The 12,239-nt window shown below is 46.0% G+C and overlaps 1 protein-coding gene across 1 annotated transcript in view; it reads left to right on the forward strand.

Annotated features, from left to right (window-relative positions):
- Positions 1–3,909: 3,909 nt before the first annotated feature.
- The window catches only part of LIN7A (lin-7 homolog A, crumbs cell polarity complex component), a gene marked incomplete at its 5' end in the record, with an annotated part of 47,812 nt that continues 39,482 nt past the window's right edge, over positions 3,910–12,239 (forward strand). Inside the window, one exon of the mRNA XM_082308484.1 lies at positions 3,910–4,189. Coding sequence (XP_082164610.1) covers positions 3,910–4,189 — 280 coding nt within the window. The remainder of the gene's footprint in view (positions 4,190–12,239) is intronic.

The following is a 12,239-nucleotide window of genomic DNA, read 5'->3' on the forward strand; positions in this document are numbered from 1 at the left end:
CAAGAAGACTGAGAGTCAGACCAGTTGCTTCTGTCTAAAAAGATCCACCACAGATTTAGCTGCGCCGCTGTGGTATGGCCTCTTGCCACACACCTCTGTAGCCACCATAAACAGGGCTTCCACCTCTGGCAGGGGTGGCTCTGGTACTGAAGCGAATAGCTGCATTTACCACAGTATTCCAGTCATGGGGCAGCATCTTAGTTAATTATCCCATGCAAAGCTTAGGACAAAGGGAGATGTGCTACTCTGGCAGCCGATGAGTGCATTCAGAGTGGTGCTGGGTTTTCCCACATTGCACCAGACTGTGCTGCGTAGAAATAATTCTCTGGCCCTTGTAACGCCAGTTCTTGAGGGAAGCCAAAGGGTCATAAAAGTCATGAGAATAACGGATCACAATCATTATCTCATCTGACCTCCTGAATATCTCAGCCATTCTATTTTTCTTCAGAAGTTACATCAAAGCAAGCCTTTTAGCAAGACCTCTAATTTTTGTGAAGTTTTCAAGCAACAGTGAGTAATTGGTACCTATGTTATCCTTATTGCTAGAATAGTACATCTTACTCAAGGCTGAATGTGTTAAACTTCCAGTCACAGGATCACCTTATATCATAAGACTATAAAGACTATAAATCCCTCCACTATTACACCTCTTCCATACACTTTACGCACAGTGATTCAGTTCCTTCTTACCCTTTTCTTTGATAAGCTTTGACTGAGGTCCTTAAACCTCACGTCAAAGCTGATCATCCATCTTGAAAGGTAAACACCAGGTCTGGACACAGTATTCCAGCCAGTTGTTTTATGGATGCTAAGTAAACAAGAAAGATCATTTCCCTAGTAGTATTTGCCATTCCTTCTCGATATATTCAAGGATTGCATTAGCCCTTTGGGCAACATCACACCAAGAACTTACGCTGAGCCTGCTACGTAAGAACACCCCTCCCCAAAACAATCTCCAGACCTGGAAGTAACCATTGCGTTCTTCGTCACTTGCTTGCAGCGCTATTAAAACACATTATTTTTTAAATGTAACAATTTAATCCAGCTATTCAGATAATTTGTACCAGTAATTTGGACCGTTTACTCCAGAACCATAGAATAATTTAGGTTGAAAAGGACCTGAAAAATATCCAGTCCAAGCTCTTGCTCAAAGCCCGGCTAACTTCACACTAAGAGCAGGTTGCCCAGGTCCTTTTCCAGTCAGGTTTGAAAATCTTGAAGGATGGAGATTTCACAACCTCTCTGGACAACATCTTTCAAGGTTTACCCACTTTCATGGTGATTTTTTTTTTATAACCTGTGTACTCTAAAAGCATAGCCACTGAAGCCTTTATATCCACATTTTAGATCTTTGAACAAAATACTAAATTTTGTTTAAAAATTTAGCCAGAAAAAGTCTACAGGCATATTATTACCAATAGCCTTGTTCACTGGCACCTGACCACTGACTACATGTCAAAGATGTGTCAGTAAGCCCGTTTGCAGTCCATACGATATAGAATCTGTTAATTCAGTCTAGTTTCATTGGTTTGGTAAACATCATATGATATTGAATTAAAAGCTCTGATACAGCCCAGGGAATCAACAAGAAGACTGAGAGTCAGACCAGTTGCTTCTGTCTAAAAAGATCCACCTTCCAAGACAGCAGGCTAGCTGGCACTCATTCTTTTTGACTGCTAACTTTTGCTATTAAGAGTCCACTACTTCTCCTGGCAGCTGGCAAAGTGAGAGCTACTGCACAGCTCCCTGCCCCATTCCACTCCCTTTCTCCAGTTGCTGAATTCAGCTGGACAACTTCTGCAATTTTCCCAGTTCAGCCGTTTAAAGTATTCCTCAGCTAGGTCTTTAACGTTCTTGAGCATTAACTATGCAGCTATGCTGATTAGGAAATGTTTAATTTCAGCAAATGCTGCTTTTCATCTTCCTTGAGTGCAGCTAATACTCCCATTCAAGTGTCTCATCCAAGTGGCAATTAGCCCCTGTGGCAGAGCACATGAAATCTGACCAGCGGCAGATAAAAAAGGATAAACCCAGAATAAGCTTATTGCTTTCCACAGGCACCCTGCTCAAGCCCAAACATTGATTTTTCTAAAGTTGTATGTTTTAAAAAGTTATGTATTTAGCATTAACGCTACATATTTATTGGTGGAAAAGTTACTGTTGTAACTGTATTTTGCTTCAAAACGTCTGTTTGCAAGATGGCCGTTTAAAAGAGCAAGTCTGAGGGTTATGAAGTCCTATATGGAAAGCAACTTGGTTGGCTAATTAACTTGGCACCTTGCTTTTAATATTATTTAAACACACTTTTATATCTGTAATAGAATTTTTTCAAGTGTCATAACAGTTTGAGAGTTGTCACATTAGGTTGTTATAGCTCCAAATGTGTACTTCTTCTCTGTTCAGGACTATGAATTCAATATACAGTAAAGTGACTACTTAAGAGGAGCTGTTACACTTTATGTCAATCCAGCTGCTATGCAAGTACATAAAATCTGCATAATAAAAATCCTTATGTTAATTTTGATTTTTAAAACTGACTGCTTGCCAGGAACTGATTTCTCGACTTTGATATTTTAGCCAATTGAAACATTTTCTTGTCAAGATACCCAAATGGGCTACTGTTTATTGTTTATTAATTAGATAAAATTGTGCTGAATTCATTTATCAGAAGAAGTGGGTGGCTCACATATATTATTTAAACTTCTCTAATTTTAGAACGGCCGAACATATTTTTAATCTGCTCTGAAAACTTTTAACGGCAAAATTTCCACAGCTTCCCTAATTAACTATACTAGTGCTTAAATACCCTTGCAGCTGAAAGCTTTTATTGATGTGCAACCTTGAACTGCTGTATTTTCAAGTCCGCCACGTTTTTTCAGATCCCAGTGAGTGAGGAGAACAGTGCTACCTTCCCCTTCGGAGTGACGCTCCACCCCGTCCCAGCGCTCCTTGGGCAAACACAAGACGGCAGGTACTACAGAGGGCAATAGTTAAAGAGGACGCCACTCTTCACTCAGTCATTCCTCTACACCGTTGTCCACCATAGGGAAGGCGGCAGAAACTCTGTGGGACTCTGCCACACTGCCACACCTTTCTCGGATGGCAGCTGACCAGGTTCCTTTGACTTCATGTGAACGACGAAGGTAGACAAGCAGAGGGCTGCCAGCAAACCTCGCAGAGCTCCAGCGTGAAACACCACCTTCATGGCTGGACTTCTGCGCAGGCCTCCAAGCTCACACAAGCTGCAGCTGATCCGTGAGAGGCGGCCGCCACACGTCTGCGACCAACCTCTTGCTCTGCAAACGTGAGGACTCAACCCCGCGCTGTGGAGACGGGCTGGGTGTGCTTTATGAGAGGACGACGGGTTTCTTGAGGATGGCCGGGCCGCACCCCGCAGCTAGAAAAAAGGCGATGGCCGGACTGATGGTGAGGCCGACAGCTTGGTCCGTCCACAAGGGCCGCTGCGGGACACGTCCCTTCGGCCGAGGCCCTGCACGGCGGCCAGGTGCCTCCTCTCCCTGCTTCGCCCGCGGACGTCCAGCCCCGGCGGCCAGCCCTCGGAGCCGTGCCTCGCCCGCCCTGGCCGCTCACCAGCCGCCCAGCCCCGCAACGGCGCGGCCCGCCCCGCCCCGCCCCGCCGCCCCCGGCCCCGGCGAGGCCGGGCCGCCGGATCTGGCCCCCGCCCGTTCTCCCCGCCCCGCGGCGCTGCGGAGCTCCCCGCCCTCAGCCCTCTCTCTCCCTCCGGCGGCCGCTGCGGCATCCCCGGGGCGGCGGGACCGGCGGCGGCCCGCCCCCCACCCCCGCGCACGGCCCGGGCCGCCCCGGCCGCTGCGGGCCCCGGGACTCCGCCCTGAGGCGAGCGCGGTGAGCTGAGGGCCTCCCGCCAGGCCCGACCTCGGCGGCGCAGCGATGCCGGCAGCCCGCGCCGGGCCGCGCCGGGCGGCCCTGCGCCCGCAGCATCGCGGCGCCCCGTCTGTGGCGAGCCGCCCTCCCCTGGGCACCTTCTCCGCCCCGCTCGCCTCCTCCTCCCACGGAGCCACCCTCCTCCTCCGCCCCCTCTCCTTGCCAGCCTCCTCCCCGCCCTTCCCCGCACTCCACGCCGGTGCCGGAGCCGCGCGTCACTCGGGCTCCAGCCCCGCCGCAGACATGGCGACACTGACAGCGGTCCAGCCGCTCACGCTGGACAGAGGTAAGCGCGGCTGCCGCCGCTCCCCGCCCGCGCCGCCCCGGCCGCCCCAGCTCCGCGCCCTGCCCGGGGGGCGGCGGCGGCGGAGCGCGGGGTCTGCCCCCGCAGCCCCCGGCGCGGCGGGCGGTGGGGAGGCGCCTGCCCGCGGGGCTCAGGTGGGAGGCAGGAGAAGGGCTGAAATGGAGGAAATAAAACTTTGTCCGGGCAGGGGGGCGGGGGCAGGGCTGGCATCCCGCCGGCGGCAGCGCGGCGGTGCCGCGGGCGCGGGATGCGGCTCCGCGGCCAGCGCTCCGCTCCGCGCCGCTCCGCGCCGGGCGGCGGGGAGGCTCCTCGGTGCCGCTCCGCCGCCCCCGCCCCGCGGGGCTCCCCCGTGGGCGCCCGCCCCCGGGGCTGGGCGGCTCGGGCCCTGGCTCCGCCGCCCCCGCAGGCGGCTCGGCGCCGGGTGCCCCGTGGTGGCGGCCGCGGCTCCGGCCGGCCGTTCCCGGCAGCGAGTTGGGAGCTCGCACCTCCCGCGGAGGCAGTCGTTTGCTGGCAAAATGCGGCGTTTTGGGGGGCTGGCGGGAGGGGGATATGCGGGGCAGGGATCAGTGACTGCAACTTCTCTGTTCGCTGGCGTTAATGATGTGACCCTACAAAACAGCGCGTCTGCGTATTCCTGTGGACAGCTACTGGGTCTGGGTAGGGAGAGCGGTTGGTGTTTTGCTAGCCTTGAAACTGTGTCAGTAGCCTCACCGAGGCAGCGTAAGAGGGTGCTGAAATCTTGAAGTTATGTTAAAATTCGGCTTTTGCCTCCAGGCTGTAAAAATTGGACCTCTCCCTCGCAGTGCATTTGTGCCCCTAGTAGGGCTCAGCAGAAATGTTACTAGACATCTGTGGGTTACAGAGGAGAGTAACTTACCATTCTGGTACGGTTTGCTCCTTCGGCTCCATCCGTTAGAGAGGTCCAACAGCGCCCGGTACAGCATCCTGAATTGCTTCCTCCAACTTGCATCCAGAGGCTCTGAGAGGCTCCCAGCACGTATGAACCTTGTACGCTTGAAAGCATGATTGGGGCCAGTGCCTTGGTTTTTTGAATGTTTTTTCCAGAGGATTAAGATGGGCTTTCGAAGTAAGATAGGGAGTTTCTTGCTGTAAATCCTACGAAAAAGAAACCCGATGAACTCAGTTGCAAAATGATAAAGGAGAGGTAGGCACCTTCTCTGGAACCCAACTTAGAGCAAAACAGCCCACAAAGTACTCTAAATACAGTTTGCTGGATGGCTTAAATTCCAACATTAGTAGAAAAGGAGAATCTAAAGTTATTTTTACTGAAATAACAAAGTGCTAGCGTGCACTTTAAATTAAACTGCTCAGAAATCCACTGTGTAATCTACAGTTTCACCCTAATACTGTTTTCAGTAAGCAGGACAAATCTATTTCCTGGCAAAGGGTTGAACAGATGGCAATCCATTAGCAAACCTGGCTTTTCAAAGGAAAGTATTACTATTTCAGAATTACACATTCCTTTTCATTAGTAAAACTATGCTTTAAAAAATCCACAATACACAAAAATGCAAATTAGTCCCAATTTAAATATAAGCATCTGTTGTCTGTGTCCAGGATATGCCTAACCATTTGGCAGCGGTGCCAACATTACAGTCTCTCTGGTTGTCAGCCAGGGCTGATATTAGTGTGAGGGAGATAAAACATCACAGAATGATAGGATGTGACGTGCAAAAGGAAAATACAAACAAGAAGAAATAGGTTTAAATGCTGCACCTGGCCTGCAGATGGCCATTCCGTCAGAGGGATACATTTCATCACCTATAACATGTTGCTGCTACGTCAACTGAAGAGGGTGGGCTGAAGCAACCCCAGAAGCAACTAGACCAAGCCCAGTGCTTCCCGATATTTCTTCTGTACTCTTTCTTTCACAGCCACGTAAGAAGAGAAGTGCTACATGGTGAGATTTTCCAGATTTCTGTCACTTTTATTAAAGCAGATGCAGCTATATTTACTGTCGCTATGCTTTGCACGGCTCTGCTGTGATCTAGGCGCGGGCCTGAAAAGTCTTGTACACTCATATCCGCTTTGCCATGTCCCACGGAGAGCTCAGTGCAGCAAGAAAATAGCGAGCATTTCAGGAGAGGTGGCATTAATAACCTTGCATTGCTGAGGGAATTGCTGCTTGATCTCTGGCCAGGAAATGTTCTGCATTTCCCCCCGCTAAGGCTCACTGAAACGGTAAAACATGGTATAAATACATACATCAGAAATCTGAATTACACTCTGACAATGGTCGTGTCCTGGACAAAACATATACACTGTATTCTAGTATGGAGATGTGAGCTTTCTTAAAGCCTGACGTAAATGGAATTCAAAACCTGTATGGTAAAATGAATTACCATTTAAAGGTGAAGGGCATGTTGTGTGTGAATGATTGAAAGCCAATTACATTCTGGAAGATTACTTCAGTCCAAAGCACAGGAATTAATTTCCTTAATTCCTGTCATCATGTGCCTTTCTACCTGCACAAAATGTGTGCAAGTTCCATTAGGGCTCTTTAATATGTGGAACAAGTTCACAAAATAATGGAAATTTTAATCACTTACAATTTAATCTCAAAGGCTTTTGCCTGACCTTTGCGTGGTGCTCTGCTTGGGAGGAGGGGAGGGAATCGGCAACTGTTTCAGGGAGGAAATGTAAAGCAGCGGAGCTACTTGTGAGTACCACTTAGATAGCTTAAGGAGGGTGGCCCCAGTGTTTGGGAGCTTTGGGAAGGGGAAGAGCCTGTCTGCTGGGCATCTTCCAACAGCCAAGTAGGTCTTCTCTGTAAAAAAGCGCACCCTTCCTATCATTACTGGGAATGTCTTACATCCCGAATTGATACTACCCCATCAGTAATCCCCCGTGTCCATCAGAGCTAACTGGGGGAATTTTTTAGGCTGATTGAAAGCTTAAACCCTGAAGGGAACTATACCTTGTTCCAGGTTGAGATGGAAACTTACAGTGCTGTCTTTCATAAAATGACAAGCAAAAAAAAGTATAGGATTTTTTTTCTTTTTTCATTTTATGTTCAAGGTTATGGATCTTTAAGTATGTTTCCAGCTTAATTTACCTCCATTAAAAAAAACAAAGCGGTCACACCAAACCAAAAGGGAAATGTTTAAAAACACCTATACAATTATTTTTTACTTCTTCCACAGGTATGTCTTTAGTAAGAACTTGGTTGACACTGATTTTGGTTACAGAGAGCTCTGGTTGCAGTTCGTTGGCATTTTCCAACAGTGTTTATTTGTATTGGCATAGCACTCGTCACATCTTGCATGTCGTCCTTCTCTCTATGGGGATGGGCAGTGCTGCCTTTGCCTCTCAATGTCCTTTGTCTTCCACAGAGGCGTTGCCTCAGCCTACTCCATGACCAGGAGTTGCTGCCTTCCCCTTTATTATCCAGAGCCCCATGTCTCCCTCGTGTGCCGTCTTCCGTTGCCTTGCTCTTCTCAAAGCCTCAGTGCAGTTGACTCCATTGCTCTGTGCATTGCCCGTAACCCTTATCCATTTTCACTGTTCAGCAACCCGATTTCCTCCTCTAATCCTCTGTTCTTCTGCTGTCCCATGACTGTCGGCACCTCACCAGCTTGACGTCTCAAATGCTGCATACGCATCCAGCGGCAATGTTCTGCTTTTCTCCAAGTGCAGTGTCATCTCCCCCAGCCAGCTTAGCCTCCTCACGGTTCTCTGAGGACCTCCTGTGTGCCACGGGTACACGTTATGAGCAATCAGAGATTAAAGGAACCTTGTTGTGGGTGGGATTGCTTAAAGGGTGCGTTAGCACAGTCTGATGGAAGCATTTTCTGCAAGTACCATTACATTCCCAGAAATATGTTGGGAGAGAATAGACTTCTGTGCTTCTCCTGGCGCTCATTTTAGGAGTGGTCATATGGAGGCCTGCAAATTGAAGCAGACGTCTTTCTAGCTATGCATAATAGATGTTCCACTCTTATCTGAACTTCTTTATTTTGCTAAATGTCTGGAAAATTTTTCATAAAGCTTATCTTACTTAAAATTTGACTTGTGCTCTTCCCTCCAAGATGAAAATCTGCTCTGAAGGAAAACTGACTGTGTATTTGCTCAGAGTGCTGCAAAACCTCAGTCCCTATTCCTCTCTGCATAGGATGGTGAAAGTGGCAGCTTTAAAAGGGCGCTTTTCAAAAGTTCTTGGTTTTGAAGATATTATACAATTAGCCTGTGCAAAGACCATCTCATGATTAAGAGCAAGGGAATATCTTTTCATGTGAAGGGGGGCTTTCAACTCTCTTTTGTAAATAATCCATGTCCCATTATGTTTTTCCTTATATAGTTACTATTCATGTCACTGATGGTTTCACTTCTTCATGTGAGGATAAAAGAAGACATTTGAATAGACTGAATATACAGTGCTGATATTTTAATCCCTGTGAAGTTTCATAACAAGGTCATAGCTATTGGCTATTGACAACCAAATTTCTCTTGCTTTCAAATATATCCTTGGAAACTGGAAAGACTTCTTGCTGTTGAGCTGTAACACGTAACTGAGCTCTGTTGGTCTTTTATGAATTCAAACAAGTATTTTATGGAGTGGATGTCCCAAAACTTCCAGAAAATCCTTCATAAAGCATGATGTTCAGTGACAATAAATAAGAATACAAACGGGCTTGGAATCACCATTGGCTGTTAGAGGTGGTAGGCAGACTATCAATCAGATGTGGTGCTGGATGGCACCTGACCATCAATCTACATGGCTATTTGCTGGAGGAGTACTCCTTCCTTCCTCCTCTCCTCTCCTTGTCATTTTTCTTCTCATTACATTCTCATAGCTTACATAAATGGGGATTTTTCCCTCTCCGTGCCCATATATATGTATATAACAAATTGTATTGAACACAAGTTGCAGTAGACTGTGCATATATTAGTATAATATATATCATCTTGGGAAAAAATATATAAAATACTCATCAGGAAGAGAAAATCAGATTCATAAAGTGTGAAATACAGTTCTTGACAGAGGTGCAGCATAAGGCCAGATCTCTCTCGCATGGGGTGAAGCCCTGTAGAGCAGTGCTAAGCGATGCGCTGCTCCCCGCCTGGCTCCCTGTCTGTCACGGGGATGTCTTCTCTTGCTCTTCAGCCTAACGTGCTAAAGTTGAAAAATACTTCTGCAAGTGCCACACGCTTTAAGTCTAACGTTTCTCTGTTTGGTATGCCAACTGAGGATATATAAATAACCAAATTCTTCCTTCCAAGAAAAAAAAAAGGCCTATTGTTTGTAGGAATAGAAAAAAAAGGGGATAATTCTGGTCACAGACTGAAATGTTTGGATTTTTTTTTTTACATCAGTGTGTCAACATTTATTTGATTTTTTTCTTTTAATGTATTTTTATGAAGGGATGGATTAAGGTAAGCGGATTGAGCTGCTGATTTATTGGTGATGACTGGGGATGTTTTGTGAGGAACCATGCAGTTGAAGTGTTGGTTAGTTAAGCGTGCAGTTCAGCCGTGCCTCCTGTAGCTCTAGAGCTGGAGTAGGAGCAAGTACCTACCTAAATGTCATCTTTGGTTTTCATGAGCGGTGTAAAAATACATGGTTTGAAAAGTTAAATGCACATGTCCAGTTTAAATGTCTTTGGCAGTACAGGCCTGTTCGAAAGAGGTGCCGGGGCACATGGCGGCACAGGAGCTCTGTGCCAGGCTGGATGTGTCTGAGGTGGGCCAGGTGCCCACAGGAGCCCACTCCTTCGGCCAGCCTCGCCCTCACAGAGGGGGTCCTGTCCTCCGGCCCAGAGCAACTCACAGTGATGTGGAAATTGAGTTTTGTCAGAGCACAGCGGGTGGAAATGAATGAAAGTTCATCGTATTGTCTTCAGTGTGCAGCAGGTGCTGCAGGGCCCTGGCACTGCTGGTCGTCAGAGAGCTGCACCTGTACACAGACCCGCAGAAATGTCTTCTACAAAACTCATGGCATCTTTTAACGTTAATTCACCTTTGTGGAGTGTAGAGGGGGAATATCTTAAATTTCCAGTCATGTTTCCTTCAGAAACACGTAACTGATAATAAGGCGTATCTCTGCAGAAGCTGGATGTGCCGTCAGGAAATGTTTGTGAGGCACCTTTGAGAGAGCAACCAGACTCATGGTCGACTGATGCCTGTGCAGGGACCTTGTGTTCCTCCTGCTCTGTCAGACTGGAAATATTCTTTAGACATGGTAGCAGTGAAGTAATCATTTTAGCCTATCTGAATTTATCCTGTGTAGAGCAAAGTGGTAAGATGAGCTCACCTGCATGTGTCCTGCTTCTGATCCTTCAAAGGGGACCTGCTCCTGCAGCTGGGTGAAGTGGACAGAGGCTTTGACAAGCCCCTGCACAGGTGCAGGATTCACCATTTGCAACAAGTTGCAAGAGCGTTAATGATTAGAAAACACAAGGGATGCTATTTTTGTATGTAGTAAATGCATACTCTCTATCTACAGATAATGTTGAAAAAGAAGGATTTGTTTTATAAATAACATCCCTGTGCTGGATCCTACAGACTTCAGTTTCACACTGATGTCTGAGAGGCATTTGTGTAACTACAGAAAAAAGGATTAACCTCTTAATGTAATTGTAAGTAAACAATTTGCTTAATTCCATCCTATCGCTTGAGTTGGACCCCTCTGATGATGTTATCCGACAGAAACTTCTTTAAAAATGTGACAAATTTCTGAAGTCATCAGCTTTACGCAGGGGATAATTTGTCCTTTGAGTTCCCTGTTTCAGGACACGTACGTGCACATCTCTCCTTAACACAGATGACACTTACGCAAGTGCAGAAAGATAAATACAAGCTTTTGGCTGACCTGTGTTACTCAGATACAAAATAATGTTCTTGTAGGTAATGCAACAGAATTTGAAATATGAATTATGTAAAACTATTGATTTTAGTTACTCTTAGATGAGAAGCACAAATAATGAGATGTTGAGGATTTAAGAGGAAACCAAGCAAAGGCAGGTAGATAGTGTTTTGAGAAGCACATAACTAAATTTGTGAGTCTGCCCTCTATCACACACCATTAATTTGTTTCACATGATGCATTTTTGACATTTTAAAAATAATACTTAGTAATGTGCTGTAAACTGTACATGTATGTGTAAATCCAGGCATTTTCAAAGTTAATCTCAGTCAGCTTAATCTCCTTTTGAGATATTTGTTGGAGAGTCAGCCTGTGAATGAGAAACATTCGTCTGTTAATTCTCTATGCAGATGAGATTTGATTCAGAAATGCACATTTACATACTAACAATGTTTTCCCAAGTATTTAAACCACAAGCTCAGATCTTAGATACGTTAAATACAGAGGGAGGTGTATGTACATATTTGAGAACTTGTTTCACCAGGGTCCAAAACAGAGTGGTTAAATAAACTCCACATTTCTCAAATGTAATTCCACTAAGTTACCAGGAAATGCATACAGCTTCTCGTAATGAGTTGTTATCTTAGTGCTACTTTACTAATAATTGTAAAAAAAGAGAGAAAAAATTTTTATTAGAAGACTGTGTTTCCAGAAGAGATTGGAGGAGGACTGTTCTTTATTATTTAAAAGATGAAACAATGAAGTGTCCATGAATACACAGAGCATCAAAGCATTGATTTTAATTGTTTCTGTATAAACATGGATAATTGTATAAGGAAGAATGTCACCCAAAATAGGCTCTTAATTTATTTCTTCTGAACCAAAATTACATTTTTACTGGTTCTTTTCAATGGAAACCTTGTTTAATCACTAATCCTTCACATCCACTAGCTCTTTAATTTTCTTTTTCAACCATGTTTTCTGAAAAAGAGTAAATCTCCTAGACCTTAAGGTATCAACCCCTCTACAATCAGTTAAGCATCGGGGAAGAATGTACTTGAAATAGATTAGGTGGATGACCGTGGCCATCAGCAGCAATCTTAGCGCTCAGAAATTTATTTACCATCATCTCTTCACTTTTCAATAGATTTGGCAGCAGTGTTGTTGTCAAATGCTATTTACTGAATCAGCACAGGAGCAAAAGGATAA

This window comes from Platalea leucorodia (genome assembly GCF_965183815.1).
Source record: "Platalea leucorodia genome assembly, chromosome: 4".
Taxonomy (NCBI): Eukaryota; Metazoa; Chordata; class Aves; order Pelecaniformes; family Threskiornithidae; genus Platalea; species Platalea leucorodia.